This window comes from Natator depressus, chromosome 8 (assembly GCF_965152275.1).
Source record: "Natator depressus isolate rNatDep1 chromosome 8, rNatDep2.hap1, whole genome shotgun sequence".
NCBI lineage: Eukaryota > Metazoa > Chordata > Testudines > Cheloniidae > Natator > Natator depressus.
Window position 1 is genome coordinate 37,622,775 of NC_134241.1, and position 19,978 is coordinate 37,642,752.

The window sequence follows — 19,978 nt, forward strand, 5'->3', positions numbered from 1 at the left end:
TCCTCCACCTGCCCGGGCCGGGGAGCCGAGAGCAGCCCCAGGCCCATGTCCCCAGCCCCGGGCCCCCGCCCAGGACAGATGGATAGTCCGCGGCTCCTCACAGCTGCCCGGGAGGCCCTTCGACACCCTAGGCCAGGAGGGAAGCCGGAGCCCGGTAGGGGTAAGAGCCGCGCGAGCAGCTGTCGGGAGTCAGTGGGCAGGGGTCCTGCGAGACTGAGACAGGGCACTGGTGGATGCTCTAGGCCCTCCCATCCCCAGCACGTGGAGGGGCCAGGGCTCCGCGCCCCGGCTTGGCCAGAGGCGGAGCCTCGCGAGCAAAGGAGGGGAGGGGGCGGGAAGGGGCCTCGTGCCGCCTCCCTGCCATTAGGAAAACTCAGCCCCTGCCTAGGAGTTTTGTGTCGGAGCTGGGAAGGGAACTGTTTCTCAAGGGAGAAATCCTGACACCACTGAAGCAATGAAAGATTTGCTGTTGACCTCTGTGAGGACAGGATTACACTTTACGTCCCAGGCCTCGTTCATACACATACCGGAAGATTATTTTAGAAATAAAATAAGAATGGATACATCTAGCCGTGAACAAAGGGTTTTGAGTAAGAGATTTTCAGAGAAGCATACTTTGAATTTACTTAATAAATTCCGTATTCAGCCTCCAACATAATTAACGTTCTCTGCGCTCTATCGATGAAAATCATGTTATCGCCCATGGCAACAACAGAAATTTACAAATAATCTAACCGAATGAGGATATGAGGTAACTAAACTGCCTTACCTGAGATTACTTATAACGCTGAAAATGCATGCAATGGCACTTTAGTACACCAACAGACACATACTGTATTTTATATCAAGAGGTTAAAGAAGTCGGTTGTACTCTTAAAGGAAAGGAAAACTAAATTTGCAACATTCCGATGAGAATTTTACCTTCGGAGTTGGTTCATTATAAATTTACCTGGTCTGCGGAGTCTCCAGATCTTGATGATTTTTTAACTCTCAAAAATTAGCTTATGAAACAATTTATGCTTCGCTATATTGTGGGGTCTTGCGTATTTCCGTCTCCAGATGTGAGCATTTCGCCTGCAGTTCCCTCACTAAGACTCAGAGTGCCGCTGTCGGCCAATGCGGAGCTAGGGCTGCAGCCGGGGACCTATTGGACGGAGCCAAACCTATTGCACTGTTCAGATCTCTGAAGAAACGCAGCAGAGAGACACAGTGTCGCGGAAAAAAACAAATCCTCTCGGATTGCTATACTCTAGTAGGGGAATATCTTTCATTTATATTTCATTTCCGACCCACGAGGATTCTGACAAGCCGAGGGAAATTTGGAACGGAGAATCGATTCAGAATAAAAGAGGCAAGGAAACACAGAGCCGAGAGTGCCTGATATGGAAACCAGACACAGAGAGCCCGGCCAGGCAGTCACAAGGCAGGTACTGTTGTTTTCCTTCTTACTCTCTTTGTTCTGCCGGGCGGTATCGGAGCAGATTCTTTATCTGATTCCTGAGGAAATGGCCAAAGGTTCCCTTGTGGGGAATCTAGCCAAGGATTTGGGGTTAAATGGCAGAAAGCTGCCTCAACGAAAGCTGCATGTCAATTCGGAAAAGCCATACTTCAGTGTGAATGGGGAAAATGGCAATCTCTATGTGAACAACAGGATAAACCGGGAGGAGATATGTGGGACATCCCCGGTTTGTTTCCTAAATTTAGAAGCTGTGGTTGAAAACCCTTTGAATGTTTTCCACGTGAATGTCGCAATCCAGGACATTAATGATAATGCACCGCGGTTTACTAAAAATAATATTGATTTAGAAATTAATGAATTAGCACAACCTGGTGCGCGATTTCCTCTAGAACCTGCGCAAGATACCGATGTTGGAGCCAATTCCCTGCGGGGTTACCAGCTCAGTCCAAATCTGTATTTTATCTTGAAATTGAAGGAAAATCCAGATGGAAAAAAGCAGGCAGAATTGGTGTTAGAGAAACCTTTGGATCGAGAGAAGCAGAGTTCCCATCACTTGATCCTGACGGCGGTGGATGGGGGAGATCCAGTCAGAACTGGAACAGCTCAGATTAAAATAACTGTTACTGACGCTAATGACAACCCCCCTGTATTCACTGAAGAGATCTACAAAGTCAACCTGAAGGAAAATCTACCAAAGGGCTCTTTAGTGCTCCAGGTTAAAGCTACTGATGAAGATGAAGGTACATATGCAAAAATAACATATGCTTTCAACAACGTACCGCAGAGTGCAAGACATCTGTTAAGTTTAGATTCTGGTAACGGAATAATCACAACAAAAGGATTTCTGGATTTTGAAGAAACAAATAGTTATATAATGGGTGTAGAAGCGAGGGATGGGGGAGGTCTCACTGACCACTGCAAAGTTCATATAGAAATTCTAGATGAGAACGACAATACTCCCGAAATGACACTCACATCCTTGTCCAGTCCAATTCCAGAAGACTCAGTGCCCGGGACAGTGATAGCTCTGATGAAAGCCCGTGACCTAGACGATGGAGGAAATGGAGAAGTCACCTGTCGCATTCAAGATAATTTGCCGTTTAAAATAATATCCTCCTCTAATAACTACTACAAACTCCTCACAGACAGCACCCTGGACAGGGAGAGGACCCAGGAGTACAATATCACAATCACCGCCACAGACAAAGGCACCCCCCCCCTCTCCACCCAGAAAACCGTCCTGTTGCAGATCTCGGATATCAATGACAACGCCCCTGTCTTTGAGAAACCTTCCTACACCGCCTATGTGTCAGAGAACAATCCCTCGGGGGCCTCTATTTTCAGTGTAAAAGCCTCAGACCGGGATCTGGACCGGAACGCCCAAGTCACTTACTCCATCCTGAGCAGCAACCTGGAGAAGCTGCCTCTCTCCTCCTACATCTCCATTAACTCCCAGACCGGAGCGATCTATGCGCAGCGCTCCTTCGACTACGAGCAATTCCGGGAGTTTGAGATGCAAGTGAAGGCCCAAGACGGCGGGTCCCCGCCTCTCAGCAGCAATGTCACCGTCAGGGTGTTTATTGTGGATCAGAATGATAACGCCCCTCGCATCCTGTACCCTTCCCTCGGAGCCGATGGCTCCGCCTTGTTCGAGATGGTGCCTCGCTCGGCCGAGGCAGGTTATCTGGTGACTAAGGTGGTAGCGGTGGATGCTGACTCGGGACACAATGCCTGGCTCTCCTACCACCTGCTCCAGGCCACGGACCCGTCGCTCTTCAGCATGGGGCTGCAGAGCGGGGAGATCCGGACAGCCCGCGTCTTTGCGGACAGAGATGCTGTGAAGCACAGGCTGGTCACCCTGGTGAAGGACAACGGGCAGCCGCCTCTGTCCGCCACAGTGACTCTCAACCTGGTGTTTGCCGAGAACTTCCAAGAGGCTCTTCCGGAAATGAGCGACCAATCGGGTGACTCGGCACCTCAGTCTGATTTACAGTTCTACTTGGTGTTGGCTTTAGCCCTGATCTCATTTTTATTTCTAATTACAATTATAGTGGTGATAGCCATGAAAGTTAGAAGTTCAAAAGGTTCCTCTATTCTTCAGTATGTCAGGCCTGCTCTTTATTCCAAGGCCGATCCCACATTCCTACCAGATTACAAAGACGGGACCTTGCCGTATTCCTATAATTTGTGTTTGGCTACAGACTGCGGGCAAAATGGATTTAACTTGCTTAAAAGTAGTGACCATAACATTACATCTGAGAATATCCTTTGCAATGACAACTCTGGGATTTTACTTGTGAATAATTGTGGTTCTGAAGCACCCAAATCCGGATCCGAAACTCTTCTCAAGGTGAGTTTTTGCATTATCGCGTTAGTTAAGGTGTCGCTTCTCTGATTTTTAATTAAATTATTCAGACAATGAAAAATGCTATTCATTAATATGTATAATCACGTGAACTAAAAGGTTTTTAGATTAATTATATTTTTATATGTGTGCGTTATTTCTCTTCGGTGTACTAAATGTTTGGTATCAACCGGTGGTTAGTGCCTATTGAATGGAGCAAAGTGTCCAAAGTTCTGGTATTATTGCGAGTTGCTGATATACATTTTGTAGCAGTAACTGTCTTACCTGAGATTTATGGAATGTGAAAATGCTACTCTCATCATCCTGTTTGAAGTTTTGAAGGAAAGACGTCAGTCAGTGATAGACTATTCGAAGGATTATAACATTTGACATTTTAAAAATTACATTTACCAATATGCTACAGTCCAAAGTTGGCAGGGAACTTCAATACAGTTTCAAAGCAAAGAGTGTAACAGTACGTGGAGCCAATTGTTACTTCCAAATGATGTCATGAAGGACCTACGTGTTGCTGTCTATAAGTTTTCCACTTTAATTAAAAATAAGTAAGTAGCACAGAAGTATGTCATATTCAAAACCAAATATTCTTCCAATAGAAAAGTTAAACTAAACTAGAAATTAAATGTAAAACATTGCCTGGATATACTTTCATATAGTTGTTAATTCTGCAGGAGTCGATGAGATATTGGCCAATAATTTTCTCTCTTTTTTCTATATAGAACTCTCTAAACCACTTTCCCTCTCTGGTGGTGATTCTGCATTAGTAGACAGAAAACATAACCACTTTGGGTATCTATTAGGTCACCACAAACTAATAATCAGGAATATCATACCAGCTTACTTAGTGCTGTATCACAATACCTACGGGATATTAGCCAGAGCAATTTTAGTAACTGTCTATTTTCCCATGACAGATGACAATATACAGCTGGTATTCTGTCCTCATTCCTTGTTAACAATTGTGTTTACTGAAAATTAATTGGTGAGATTTAAAATATCCCTCAACGTGCAGCAATGATCAGTCTATGCCATCGTGAAAGAGGAAGTCTCTGTTTAAGAGGAGTGAGAAACACTCTTATGTTCTGATATATAAATTGCATTACTATGTGTAAACATATACAATATTTTTCCATTAAAATATCTTTGTGAGCCCCTGACAAATGTATACACAGAGCTGTATTTTATTCAGGCAAATACAACTGTGGTATCACCCTCTAGTCTGGGAAATAAATAGTACATCTGTGTTCCTTTAGCACAACGAACTCTACTTAAATAATTGCTTATCAAGGACTATTTACTTAACGTAATTCCATGTAAAACTCAAATAGGTGTATTGGTAAGTGTATACATTTTAAATAGAGGAAGTAACTATAAATAAATAGTCGTGGGAAAAGATTAATTAATAGATAGAAAGGTGTTGGATTTTTTTTTTAAATTGCAATTATTGGTTGAGACTCTGAGAGCCGCTGTTCACCAATCAGGCAGAGGAATGGAAAAAGAGATCCAGCCAGCCCCGCCCGCAGCTACACAGCACAGAACACAGAGATCAGACTCACACTTACTTAGAGGAATTTCACAGAGAAATATCTATGAAACAGGCTTAACTTTAACATCAGTGACGGCGAAAACAGGACTACGGCTAAAAGAAAATCCATACTTGACTGGGCATCAGAGCACTATATACATCCAGAGAAAAATGGAGAATATACAAAGTCTCCGGGACTGCAAACGGCGAGCACTGTTTTGTTTTTTATTGGTTCCCGTTTGGGAGGCGGTTTCTGGTCAGATTCGCTATTCGATCCCGGAGGAAACGCACACAGGTTCTTTCGTGGGGAATATAACAAAGGATTTGGGACTGGATATAAAAGAGCTCTCAGACCGCAGTGTCCGCATTGTTGCCAGAGGTAGGAATCAGTATTTTGCTTTGAATGTTAAGAGTGGCCATTTATACACCACAGACAGAATAGACAGAGAGGAGATCTGTGGCCGGATAGAGATATGTTTGGTAAAGTTTGAGGTTCTTCGTGAGGATAAAGCGAAGCTTTTTCCAGTTGAAGTTGAAATCACAGATATTAATGACAATGCTCCAGGCTTCCAATCAGAGAAATTAGAGTTAAAAATCAGCGAGACAACAGCAGTGGGGACCCGGATTTCCCTGCAGCAGTCTCAGGATCCAGATGTGGGAATTAATTCTATCCAGATATATCAACTGAGCGATAACAGGCATTTCTCTCTGGATGTGCAAACTAGAACCAATGATGTGAAATATGCCGAACTGGTGCTGGAAAAGTCTCTAGACCGGGAAGAACAAGCTGTTCACGATCTAATCCTCACAGCCACTGACGGGGGAGATCCAGTCAGGTCCGGCACTGCGCAAATCCGCGTTATTGTTCTTGATGCAAATGACAACGCGCCAGTTTTCACTGAGGCTATCTATAGAGCGAGGGTTTTGGAAAATGTGCCGAAAGGTTCCACGGTGGTATCAGTAAAAGCCACGGATCTGGATGAAGGAGTCAACAAAGAGTTAAAATACTCATTCAGAACAATCGTGGAGAAAGGTTCCCAAATATTCCACTTGGATTCTAGGACTGGAGAAGTAACAGTCGTGGGGAACTTGGACTTTGAGGAATCCACATTATATGAAATCGAGGTGCAAGCCCATGACGGGGGAGGCCTTTTCGACAGATCGAAAATACTGATCGTTGTTAGCGATGTGAATGACAACGCTCCAGAATTAACAATCACATCTCTCGTCAACTCCATCCCTGAGGACTCTCCCGCCGGGACTGTGATCGCCCTTTTAAATGTGCAAGATCTAGATTCCGGAGAGAACGGGGAAGTCATGTGCTCCATACCCAGCAACCTCCCCTTCCGGCTGAAGAAATTATTAGATAATTATTACAGTTTGGTGATTGACAGAACCCTGGACAGGGAGCAGGCATCGAATTACAATGTAACAATTACAGCCACAGATCAAGGGACTCCTCCCTTGTCTTCAGTTACTTCCATCTTTCTACAAGTTTCAGACGAAAATGACAATCCTCCTATATTTAACCAGACTTCCTATACTTCGTACGTCAGAGAAAACAATGTTAAAGGAGCTTCCGTTTGCTCTGTAAAGGCAAATGACTACGACTTGGAGGACAACTCCCGAATCACTTACTCCATTACTGGAACTCAGATCCAGGAAGCTCCGCTCTCCTCCTTCATCTCCATTAACTCCGAGACTGGGGCTCTCTACGCTCTGCGCTCCTTCGATTATGAACAGTTCCGGGAGATTCGGTTCCAAGTGCAGGCTCAGGATGGGGGTTCCCCACCTCTCAGCAGTAATGTCTCCGTCACTTTCTTTATACTGGATCAGAATGACAACAGCCCGCACATCTTACACCCCTCCTTTCCCACCGATGGCTCCACGGGAGTGGAGTTGGCCCCTCGCTCCTCCGAGCCGGGTTACCTGGTCACTAAGGTGGTGGCGGTGGATGCAGACTCCGGGCAGAACGCCTGGCTCTCCTACCAGCTGCTGAAGGCTACAGAGCCGGGACTCTTCTCTGTGGGACTCCACAGCGGCGAGATCAGGACAGCCCGCTCCTTTGTAGACAAAGATGCGCTCAAGCAAAGTCTGGTGGTTTTGGTGAAGGACAATGGGCAGCCCCCTCTCTCTGCCACGGCCACTGTCACGGTGGTGGTGGCTGACAGCATCCCCGAAATCCTCTCCGATTTAAGCAGCCTCTCAGCTCCTGCAGACCCCCAGTCCAGCCTCACCTTGTATTTGGTGATCGCTGTGGCTTCCGTTTCTTGCTTGTTCTTTACCTTTATCCTAGTGTTACTGGCCCTGAGGCTCCGCAGGTGGAGAAACTCGCAGCTGTTTGACTCCTCGAGTGTGACTTTCAGTGGAGTTCCCGTCTCGCAGTTTGTGGGGATCGATGGAGTCAGAGCTTTTCTTCATTCCTACTCACATGAGGTTTCTCTAACCACGGACTCCAGAAAGAGCCAATTCAACTTCTCCAAAACAAACTATTCAAATACTCTGAGTAGTGAGCAAACTTGTGAGATAAAGGATCCTATTCTAGTTATTGAGGATGTAAGCATTAGTAACGGGGATCGGACCTCTGTTCAGGTGAGCTAAGGTTATTGTGTCTTCGTTCTGTGGGTCGAAAGTATATATTGTTAGTTTCTCTGGCAATGTAGAGGAAAATGATGCTTTATGTTTGTTTGTGAGAGGAGGAAAGGAGGTAATGCCAGGCCCCACTGAAGACAACAGTGAACCGTGTCTTCTGTGTTGCAAGGGTTGGCTCTCGGGGCATTAGGATATGTGTGACTTTCGATATATTAATTTTAAATCATTTACCTTTTCTTTTTAAAAGGCACTTTGTTTCTCTTTTTTCGGTGAAATTAAACCCTTTTACTGTTTGTTTGAAACCAGGTTATCTTCCTGTATCTTCATATATCTGTTACCAACTTGGGACAGTACAGAAATGTCAGTGTATACAGTACTTCAATTTTATTAGAAGACAGTTTGATTTGAAGACCGTGAACCTCTTAAATTTAACGTAGTAAAAGGACTACCTTATTTTTTTGCATAATATAATTTAATCACTCGTACAATCATAGTTTTGTCCTTTAATTTATCTCATGTTCTTTTAATTTTATTTCCCTATTGATATACATGTTCCCAATAGTCTGGCCTTTCACGTTTGAAAGTTATGGACATTTTTTTATACAGCGCGTTATATAAGCACCCATTCAGCACGCACCTTAAGACATGCACCTGTATAAATGTAAACAAGTCAATAGCCCTCTTGATATAGATACTTTGCTGAGTCGGGACATAATCATCACTTTATAATTATTTGTAGATTACTTACTTGTTTGGTGAAGATATACCTATCAGCTTATAGCGGATTAATCCAATTTTTAAACCAAATGCATTTAAATTCCACCCGTATCTATTAATATTATGTAAATGTCAGAAATGCAGAATTATGAAACTAGCATATATGGCATCATTATAATATGCGATAATGTCTATAATTTTTGTTGTTTGTGTATTACCGTTGGGCCTTGAAACATTTAATGGTTTGATTCAACGTTTATAAAGGAGGTTATAGCATGACTTTGTAGTAATTTTATTATTAGAGAAAACGTTCTCATACATAGTCACGATTATATATTTGAAATGAGAGCTAACGAGTCACTATATTAAATCCCTTGGTCAGTGTTAATGCAGTGAACTCTGACTCATATACAAAAACAAATTATCAGAGCCTTATGTTGGATCCTGGTGGTGTCCTTTGAAGATTGGGTTTATAAGTTATATTTTCGAAATTCCTTGTGATGTTTCCTATTTAGAACACTTAATAGTTCTCTTCTATTCTATTTGATATAGGCTCTTATACTGCACTCATCACCACAGTATTTGAGCTCTTTCCAATAGTGTATTAAGTGAGATGACTTATAGCTATCTTTGTTATCTGTTAAAGAAGGCAAGATTAAAGAAATGTACCTTACACTTGGAGTGGAAGGTGGTGAGGTTTGTTAGGGTCCTTAGTTCTTAAAGTCTTGGACTAGCCCCAAGAAAGTTTGGTCTCCCATACAGACAAGATTTACCCTTATGGTAAAGAGTTGCTTTTTGCCAGAAAAACAAAATTGTCCACCAAGATGTTCATTCCGCATCTTTAGGCAATCTTTTTGATATCCTAGGCCCAAGGCCATACAGTGCTTTGAATACGGCGGATATCTTAAACTTTATTCAATTCTTGTATGGGAAGCCAGGGTAGAGAGTAGAGGACAGGTCTGAAGTGCTATTGGTATCCTGTGTTGCTGAAAAGATGCACTACAGTGCTCTATACTATGGAATTTCCTTAACACTGAAGGATTTATGCCAGGCATATCACATAGCTGTAGACCAGTCAAGAGAATAACTGAGGTCAGGTCATCATCTGACAGGATGGGGCAGTCTCCTAGTTAACCAGAGACGATAGAAAGTGCTACTTGTCCAAGAGGATGAGAATGGATGCCTGCCTTTTATCCATTGACAGAAGGAAATTATCCATCAGTGCCACTCAATCCATATCCGTTCCATCTCCTGGTCTGAATCTGATTGTGCTAGGTCTAGAATATTAACGTTAGTTAGATAATATTGTAGTTGGCCTTTGGGTAGCTATTCTGTGAGTTTACTCAGGAATGGGAGGTTTTACTTTGGGTGGTAGATGGCTAGAACTGATGTATCCAGGGTGGGTTTCTTTGATGTTGGTTAGACGACTGCATGTTTGAAGGAAGACCGGTAGATTCCTTCTCTGAATGTGGCATTGGCTATTTCTGTCATGAGTGGCACCAGGTGCTCATGACTCTTTCACAAGTCAGGAAGGGTATGGATCTGATTCACAAGTCTTGGGTTGGGACTTTTCTAGAGTGTCCTTAACTTCTTGATGAGTGAATGCACTGAATTCCGGGAATGCATATGGTCTGTTGATTGGTGAGTATAGGTAGAGTGGATCCAGGCTACTTGAAAAGGTTTTCTGAATGTGCATGAACTTCTTAGTGAAGTAGGATGATAGCTCTTTGCAGGGCTTGGTACTCGGTTCTGATGCAGGTTGTAGTAATTAAGGATTAAGGAACTGGTTTACCACTCTGGGTAGCTCCTTATGGTGGGACTTGGCATCCTCAGTGGAGGCTAATAGGAGGGTTATTTTGGCCTGTAATAAAGTCTCAGTATAGGGTTTGAGGAACTTATTACATTTCATCCTCTGTGTATCAGCTTCTGTTTCCCACCATTAGCACTTAATTTGCCATCCCTCTTTCTTCATCCAGTGCAGAATGTCAGAAAATCCAGGAATTCTGTGTGGGCCGTGGAGAGGAAGTGGCCATTTGGGGACCATTTGGTCAATGATCAAGGCTCATGTACAATGATAACGATTCACTACGTCCTCCTCTTCTCATTCTGTGGGTGGAATGCTGTTGTCCTTTAGCAGCCTTTGGGATTTCTTGGGGTCCATGTGTCTTCATGGCCAAATCAGGATCACTTGTCTCGTTGCTTGAGAGCTGGAAGATCTCTGACCACTGCTGTAATTAGGTGATGGTCTATCCAAGACAGTGGTTGGGTTTTGGTGTCCTTGATCTTGACATCTAGGCTGAAGATCAGGTCCAGGGTTTGACCATCTGCATAAGCTGGACAAGAGATTACCAGTGAAAGTCCTAAAGAGGCAAGAGAGGAGGTGAATTTTGGGGCTTTTGCATTTGCAGCCTTTTAACTATGTATGTTGAAATCTCCCAGGATGACAAGCTGGGGTATGTCACCACCATAACTGAAAAGGTATCAGTGAGCTCCTTTATGAATCCTTTAGTCAGTCATGGTGTTTAAATAAGCATAAAAGCTATGTTAGCTTTGGCTCTGATTTCTATTGTCAGATGAATTAATTTGAATTTTGTCTTACTGTTTTGGATTTGATGTTTGATGAGAAGATGAATGCAGTGTTGCCTGCCGTCTTGAGTTGTCTAGGTCTGTGATACACCTAGTATCCTAGGAGGATGAGGTGGGCTAGAACGGGTGTCATTCAGCCAGGTCTCAGTGATGTGGGCTGTACTGGGTACTTCATCACTGATGAGATTATGAATTATTCTCCTGTAAATCATTCCATTTGCACCTCAGGAGGTGTGCTATTGGGAACCTGACCAGAATTATAACTATTCAATCACCTGAGAGTAAAAAATCCTTACCTTAAATGATCCTAATGCCTTATTCTCTTTATGATGGATTGCTCTCATTGGAACATCATGGTTATGCTTCACAATTGTATAATGCTGTCCAACCAAGGGTTTGATCTTTGCTTACAGAAATCAACGGGAGTGTTTCTCCTCTGCCATCAGTTGGTTTTAGATCAGCCCCCAAGGACATTAAAATTACAATGAATATTAGTTTCCCAACAATCCTGTCTATTTAATAAGATTTTATTATCACAATTTTAAATATGTTGAAGGTCAAGCACAAAGAGATTTGGGCCAATTTCTTTTTCAAATCTCCATGCTTAAAATTAGGCACCTAAATTTAAACACTTAAATAAGTGGTCTGTTTCAAGAGTTAGTAGTAAACAAAAATCCCAGTAAAGTCAATTAGAAAACATGTTCCACATCCCTGAACATCAAGTCACTTACATATATTTATAATTATGCATTTAATTACCTTACTTGAAGCACACAAAGTTGAAAAAATTGGCCTAAGTGACTTTCAAGATGTTATGCACAGGAATTCTGTGGCAGAACTAAGAAGAGAACCCAGATCTCTAGACTCAAGGCCCAATGCTTAAATCATAAAACCGTTCATAGATTATTTTAAACAAAAATCCAAAATGGGCAAGAGTTTTGCACCTATGTTTTAATCCTGAAAAGGGAGTTGAAAACTGTTTAGTCTTATCATGGAAGCGTGCCATGCTTTTTCAGCGTCGAAAATGGTTGACTTTCTTTGTTCTCTATAGATGAAATATTATGTTATCTCTTTTGTAAATAACAGAAGGTCCACAGAAGATCTCTCAGAACTTGGTTGTTAGGGAACTGTGGTGTCTTATATAAAATTAATTATAATACTGACAATCTATTTAATGTCATATTAATCCTCCAGTCAATTACTTCTATTATATTGAATCAACCCTTTGATTTCTCTGAGGCAGATATATTGTAATCCAAAAACAAAGCGTAACTTTGCACCTTTCCACAGTGAATCTAACTCATTCAGTTTTACTTCTTTCTCAAAACACCTGTCTTGAGGACTAGTTGTCTACCGCTTTATAATCTTTTACCCTCCAAAATTAGTCATGTGGAAGAAAGAAATTACACTTCCTCCTATTTCGGGCTCCTGTGATTTCCCCTCTCAAGATGGAAGTCATTTAGCATTGCAATTCTCTTACTAAAACGCAGAGTGCCGCTGTTGGCCAATGCGGAGCAAGGGCTGCTGCCGGAGGTACACCAGAGCCCACTGCAAAGCGATTGTACTGTTACTCAGTGCAGATCTCGGATGAAGGAGAGCAGAGGGACGGTGTTTCTGCCCAAAGAAGGCCTTCCGCGGTATCGGATTTCTGAGGTAAAATTAAGCAGGAGAATGGATTTTATTTATGCTTTATTACTCAGGATTCTTACAATCTGAGTGGAAATTGGTCCGGAATATCTATTCAAAATACACCGGGAAAGGAAGCAAAGGCGCTGAGAGTGACTGAGATGGAAACCAGACACAGACTGACAGCCGGAGCAGTGAGACTGCAAATACTGTTGTTATTCTCTTTGTTCTGCCGGGCGTTCTCGGAGCAGATCCGTTATTCGATTCCTGAGGAAATGGCCAAAGGGTCCCTTGTGGGGAACCTCGCCAAGGATTTGGGGCTGAATGTGAGAGAATTGCCGCTGCGAAAGCTCCGCGTGCATTCGGAAAATAAATATTTCACTTTAAATGAGGAACATGGCAACCTGTATGTAAATTACAGGCTAGACCGGGAGAAACTATGCGGGGAGACACCCCTTTGTGTCTTAAATTTAGAAGCTGTGGTTGAAAACCCTTTAAATATTTTCCACGTGAACATCGCAATCCAGGACATTAATGATAATACACCGCGGTTCTTTAAAAATAATATCGATTTAGAAATTAATGAATTAGCACAGCCTGGTGCGCGATTTCCGCTAGAACCTGCGCAAGATCCCGATGTTGGAGTCAACTCACTGCAGAGTTACCATCTTAGTCCAAATCCATATTTTGTTTTGGAACTGAAGGAAAATCCGGACGGCAACAAATATGCAGAATTAGTGTTAGAGAAACCTTTGGATCGAGAAAAAGAAAGGTCTCTTAATTTAATCTTGTCCTCTGTGGATGGGGGAGAGCCAGTCAAAACGGGGACAGTTCCGATTAAGATTAACATTATTGATGCCAATGACAACCCCCCTATATTCACTGAAAAGATCTACAAAGTCAGCATGAGAGAAAACCTTCCGAAGGGAACCTTAGTGCTTCAGGTGAAAGCGACTGATGCAGATGAAGGTACAAATGCCAGAATAACATATTATTTCAGCAACATACCGCAGAGAGTGCAGCAGCTGTTCGATTTGGATGCCAGTAATGGAAAGATTACAGCAAAAGATATTTTGGACTTTGAAGAAAAAAATAGCTACACGATAGGCGTGGAAGCCAGGGACGGGGGAAGTCTGACTGCCCACTCCAAAGTTCAAATAGAAATTCTCGATGAGAACGACAACGCCCCCGAAGTGACACTGACATCCGTATCCAGTCCCATTCCCGAAGACTCACTTCCCGGAACAGTGATAGCTCTCATCAAAGCTCGTGACCGCGATGATGGAGAAAATGGAGACGTCACCTGTCGCATTCAAGATAATTTTCCATTTAAAATTACTTCATCTACTAATAATTATTACAAGCTCCTCACAGACAGCACCCTGGACAGGGAAAGGACCCCGGAGTACAATATCACAATCACCGCCACAGACAACGGCTCTCCCCGCCTCTCCACCCAGAAAACCATCCTGTTGCAGATCTCAGATATCAATGACAACGCGCCTGTCTTTGAGAAACCTTCCTACACCGCCTATGTGCCAGAGAACAATCCCTCGGGGGCCTCTATTTTCAGTGTAAAAGCGTCAGACCGGGATCTGGACCGGAACGCCCGAGTCACTTACTCCATCCTGAGCAGCAACCTCCAAGAGGTGCCTCTCTCCTCCTACATCTCCATTAACTCCCAGACCGGAGCGATCTATGCGCAGCGCTCCTTCGACTACGAGCAATTCCGGGAGTTTGAGATGCAAGTGAAGGCCCAAGACGGCGGGTCCCCGCCTCTCAGCAGCAATGTCACCGTCAGGGTGTTTATTGTGGATCAGAATGATAACGCCCCTCGCATCCTGTACCCTTCCCTCGGAGCCGATGGCTCCGCCTTGTTCGAGATGGTGCCTCGCTCGGCCGAGGCAGGTTATCTGGTGACTAAGGTGGTAGCGGTGGATGCTGACTCGGGACACAATGCCTGGCTCTCCTACCATCTGCTCCAGGCCACGGACCCGTCGCTCTTCAGCATGGGGCTGCAGAGCGGGGAGATCCGGACAGCCCGCGCCTTTGCGGACAGAGATGCTGTGAAGCACAGGCTGGTCACCCTGGTGAAGGACAACGGGCAGCCGCCTCTGTCCGCCACAGTGACTCTCAACCTGGTGTTTGCCGAGAACTTCCAAGAGGCTCTTCCGGAAATGAGCGACCAATCGGGTGACTCGGCCTCTCAGTCTGATTTACAGTTTTACTTGGTGCTGGCTTTAGCCTCGATCTCATTTTTGTTCCTCCTGACAGTGACCCTGGCCACTGTGATGAAATTGCAAAGGTCAAGGAAACCTAAATTACTTCAGTGTTTTGGTCGTGACCCTTTTTCCAAGACTGTTCCTACTTTCCCACCAAATTATGGAGATGGTACTTTGCCGTATTCTTATCAGCTATGTTTATCCTCAGAATCTAAGAAAAATGAATTTTCTTTCCTGAAACCTAATGCGCAGATATCAGAGAATGTTCTGTGCAGTGAGAACTCTGGGACCTTACTTATGAACAACGGATGTAGCGTCTTAACATCGGAAACGGAGACTGCTGAAGTGGTAAGTTTCTAGTTCCGTGATTTATATAATTTTTAGATGTATTGCTTGTTTTCATAATTGTACAGGGCTAATCTTCCTTAAATAATATAGGAGACCTTTGTTAAACTGTTGTTGTTTTGTAGTATTTACCGGCACTCACAATTTCATGAATTTGTTTTCACTGTACCCCGTTCGGGAGGTGCCCATCTTACAGGGCATGAAGAAGTAAAATAACTTGCGTAAGGTCAGAAAAGAGAAGTATAATAGAATAAACTCAGATTTCTTAAGTCCCCTCCATTGCCTTAACAACCACTCCCTCCTGCATCTCCAAGGAAGAATATCCTTCCTCTCATTTTAGTGGATTTCTTTACAATAACTACATTTCTAGGAGCCTTTTTATACTTTCAGTGGGTTGTACTGCTTCTTGTGAGTAAGAAAAAATAATTATTCCAATACGTTAACAATGTTTTTTTAAAAAAATACCTTTTTAATTGCTTCTTTGGAAGTATTCCTTTTTTACTGTTCTATGGGAAATTGAATAATGATTCCCAGATATAAAAAGATTCTGTTATTCATTTTAAGTGTCACATGTCTTTCATTTTACAGATACACAATTACATATCTGTAAAATACACTAATATAGAGCAAAGGTTTCATTGACATGGCTTTCTAAAGGCTGCATTATTCACCTGCGGCAAAATCTTTAGTCAATTATTCAGGTCCTCCTAACCAGGTGGTGATAAAACCTTTATGCCAAACCTTCCAATAATCTGTGTGTATCATATATATTACAGAACTACTTTTTGAAGTCTTTGAATAAAAAATGAAAGTATTTACGTTTCGAAAGCTTGTAAACTTTTCAGTGCCTAAAGTCAGTTTGGGTCCCATGGCAAAGCTATAAACCTCTGCTTTTCGATAATGTAGCGATTCTATTTCTGCAGGGTCAGAGTTGTATGATTAAATAACGCCTGACCTGGGACTTCGGCCCCAATAATTAAAAGTGGACATTCCATATTTAGGGAATGGGAGGTGTATTCTTCTGTGAGTTGCTGTTATGTCAGTTCTTTGAACCCGATCTATGGATCGGAATACTAAATATTGTCCTGGAGGAGATCAGTTAGTGGGCAGAGTGATGGTAATGGATTGTAGGTGATTGTGTGTGGTTCCAAATGTCTCTGCCTGGTTTGGGCATATATAATGCTCTTGCAGTACAAAGGAGCCCATAACTTCTCATACTACTAGATCTTCTAAAATTGAATGTGGATATTTCCAGATAAAAATACTGAATACAGTATTTAATATTACCCATTAGGCACAGTACATACAAACAGACAGCTTTCCCAGTATCTCTTTAACACTCATATTTCATCCATTAATAGATTCTGAGGCCAGAAGGGATCAGTGTGATCATATGGTCTGCCCTTTCCAAGAGCTCCAACACTTATTGAAAAATCAATATTAATGGTTCAATGCACTCCTCAGCCACCTTTTTTAAAACTTCTGGATGCAAGTTATCTGGACTTGCTGATTTAAGATGTCTAACTTTGTAGCTTCTGTTAAGATCCTCCAGAGACACTATTGGATTGAAAAGAGTGTTATCAACACCATATGATGAGGCTACTATAATGCTACCTGCAGTGACTCAAGAGCATGCGTACCAACCTCAGGGCAGATTGTTAGGAAGTAGGGCACAAACCGCAAATTGGTGTGAATTCTATTCTTAGATTTCACCAACAAATCATCAAGTGGAAACTCCTCAGGCATTATAAAAGCCTTAACATGGAGTCACAGACAGTCCCCTTACGTTCTCTCATCTGTCTCACCACACAGGTGAGCATACTTTTGTGATAGTTGGTCTCTTATACCAAGAGTCACAACAATATTCAGGTTACTCCCAGTCCCAAAGGACCAGACACTTACCCCAGGTCAGTTGTGCCTTAGAGTTCACACCAAAGACATCGCTTGTAGTCAATCCTATAATAAACTATATAAATATTTATTAAATAGGAAAAGGAAACAGGAGAGTTATTTACAAGGTTAAAGTGGGTAAACAGATAAACAAATGTTACAATCTTAAGTTTCAAAAGGTAATAGAAACTTCTATAATAAGAAAGCTGTATATGTCCCTTAGGACTAACCCAGGCTAAACAGCTGGGGATCTTGTGCTTATGCCTGGAAACACACCTTGCTCCCCAGAGCCCAAGAAGCATAGAGATAATAAATTCCTTCTTGTTAGGGGTTCTATTCTCTCCTTCTCACATGGTTCCAGCTGCAAAGGTCAGCTGATATGAGGAGTTCCTTGAATGACTCATCTTCACTGTGAGGAGGCAGAACAACAACAGTCTTTGGTCCTCTTGTTGACAGTACATAGGGAACTTCCAGTTGCAACATCCACAGTAGTCCATCTGATATTGATAGCCTTTCCATTTGTGAAGGGCATAACATTTTTGATGAAGATCACCCCCTCACACTAATTCATGTCTCTGTTCTGTCTGGTGATTTACACAGTCACAGAGGCTCACAGTACATCATCATGATGTTCTTATTATGCCTCTAGTGTTTAGGGCAGTGATGAAGCTCATCCACTCCTGTCTGTTTCTGGCAAGTCTTTCAATGGTTCCCCAGCTGTGCCCAAGGTCTTTCAGCTCAGCTTCCACATCTCTTGCCATGTTTTTGGGCGGCCTCATTTTCACTTGCCTCCAGGTGTCCATCGCTACTCTGGTGATGGAATTACTTTCCATCCAAAGCACATGACCAATCCAACGCTTCCTGGCAATGGTGCTCAGATACTCTTGGCTGCATTGTGTCAATAGATCTTGGTTTGAGATTGTTCTGGGCCAAAAGATACAGAGAATTTTTCTGAGGCAGGTTGTATGGAATGAAGACAGTTTGGACATGTCATACTTTCTCATTCCCCAGCATTCTGCACTATAAAGTAGTGTTGAAAGTACGCAGTTCTGATAAATCTTGACTTTTGGTGTTGTATTTTGATGATTTCCAGACTGTTCCTGGCTTTATTGATTTTGTTCTGGATGTCCTGGCTTGTTTCACCATCCTGGTTGATGGTGCTGCCCAAGTAAGTGAATGTTTCTACATTGGTGAGAACATAATCCTCTATCCATACTGGTGATGCAATATTAAAGGTCATATCATCTGTCTTATTGCAGTTGAATTTCAGTCCAATTTGCTGGCTGAATGCATTGAGTCAAGTTGTTTTTTCTTGTATATGGTGTTGGGTATGTGATAAGAGAGTGACATCATCTGCGAAGTCCAGGTCTTCAAGGGATGAGAAGAGTGTCCATTTAATGCCTCTTGGCATGTCTTCTGTTGTATGCCGCATTACCCAGTTGATGACAATGTTGAAGATTGCAGACATGACACACCCCTGATGTACTCCTGTTTTGACTTCAAAACTGAGCTCACTGTGATCAACATTGCATGTAAAGTTGAAATAGAAGCTTTTGATTACATTGATTATACGGAAAAGAATTCCATATGCCTGCAGAATGCACCATATGCTGGTCCTGTGAATGCTATCAAAAGCCTTCTTAAAGTCTATGAAATTTATGTAGAGTTGCCATTGCCATTCTAAGCACTGTTCAATTATGTTTCGTAGAGTGAAGATCTGGTCTGTGCATCCATGCCCTTTCCAAAAACCAGATTGCTCTTTTCTGAGAATGCTATCAACTGCCTCTGACATACGCTGGACTATGATCTTTTCACAATACTTTGCTTGGCACATATAAAAGTGTGATACCATGCCAGTTATTACAATCACAGAGTTCCTTTCTTTGGTATCTTCACTAAAACCCCATTGGTCCACTCATCTGGCACTTTTTCCCTTTCCCAGACTGATGTAAATAGAGGGGCCAGGATAGATGCTGCTAATTTAGGATTTACCTTGAACAATTCTGCATTCAAACTATCCTTGCCAGGAGCTTTCCCATTTTTTAAGGATTTGATGACTTGAATGATCTTTTCCTTAGTTCGGGTGTCTGTGTTGATATCAAGATCTTCCTCTTCCTCCTGCATGTTTGCTTCCTCTTTAGGTCGCTCCCTGTTTGGCAATTCTTTGAAATGCTCTGTCCAGTGCATTTCTTGTTCTTTTTTGATTGTTAGTAGGTGTCCTTGTTTGCTCCTGATGAGAGTATTTGTTCGTGTCTGCCGTTTACCACTGATAAGCCACGTCATTTTGTAGATGGTTCCTTGTTCACCACGAGCAGCTGCATCCTCTGCTTGTGTTGCCAGATTATCAATATAATGCCATTTGTCCATTCTTACAAGGTGTTTGACCTCCCGGTATGTCTTGCTAAACTGCTCGTGGTATTTGTCCTTTAGCTTCTGGGATTTTGTATCTAAAACTTTTTTCTTCTGGGCTTGTCTGGTTTCTATGGCGTTCCATGTGCTGGGTGTAATTCACTCCTTCCTTCTCTTCTGCCAATAGCCTAGGCAGGCTTCACTGCACTGCTGTTACTTTGTCCCACTTCTTGTTGATCTCCTCATCTGCATTTCCCTCCTCTTCATCAAGGTCTGCAAGTGCTTGAAACCTGTTCGTTAACTGC

At 42.8% G+C, this 19,978-nt stretch overlaps 3 protein-coding genes across 3 annotated transcripts; all 3 read left to right on the forward strand.

Moving 5' to 3' along the window:
- Nucleotides 1-1,505: 1,505 nt before the first annotated feature.
- On the forward strand, nt 1,506-3,854 carry LOC141992674 (protocadherin gamma-B5-like). The gene has a single exon (XM_074962007.1). It carries the CDS (start codon nt 1,506-1,508, stop codon nt 3,852-3,854), a length of 2,349 nt encoding a protein of 782 aa, XP_074818108.1.
- A 1,447-nt stretch (nt 3,855-5,301) lies between these two features.
- Nucleotides 5,302-7,947, forward strand: LOC141992117 (protocadherin gamma-A10-like). Its single transcript, XM_074960793.1, has one exon. The coding sequence runs from the start codon at nt 5,311-5,313 to the stop codon at nt 7,945-7,947; it is 2,637 nt and encodes an 878-aa protein (XP_074816894.1). The 5' UTR covers nt 5,302-5,310.
- Nucleotides 7,948-13,142: 5,195 nt separating this feature from the next.
- On the forward strand, nt 13,143-15,449 carry LOC141992675 (protocadherin gamma-B2-like). Its single transcript, XM_074962009.1, has one exon. The coding sequence runs from the start codon at nt 13,143-13,145 to the stop codon at nt 15,447-15,449; it is 2,307 nt and encodes a 768-aa protein (XP_074818110.1).
- The last annotated feature ends 4,529 nt before the right edge of the window (nt 15,450-19,978 follow it).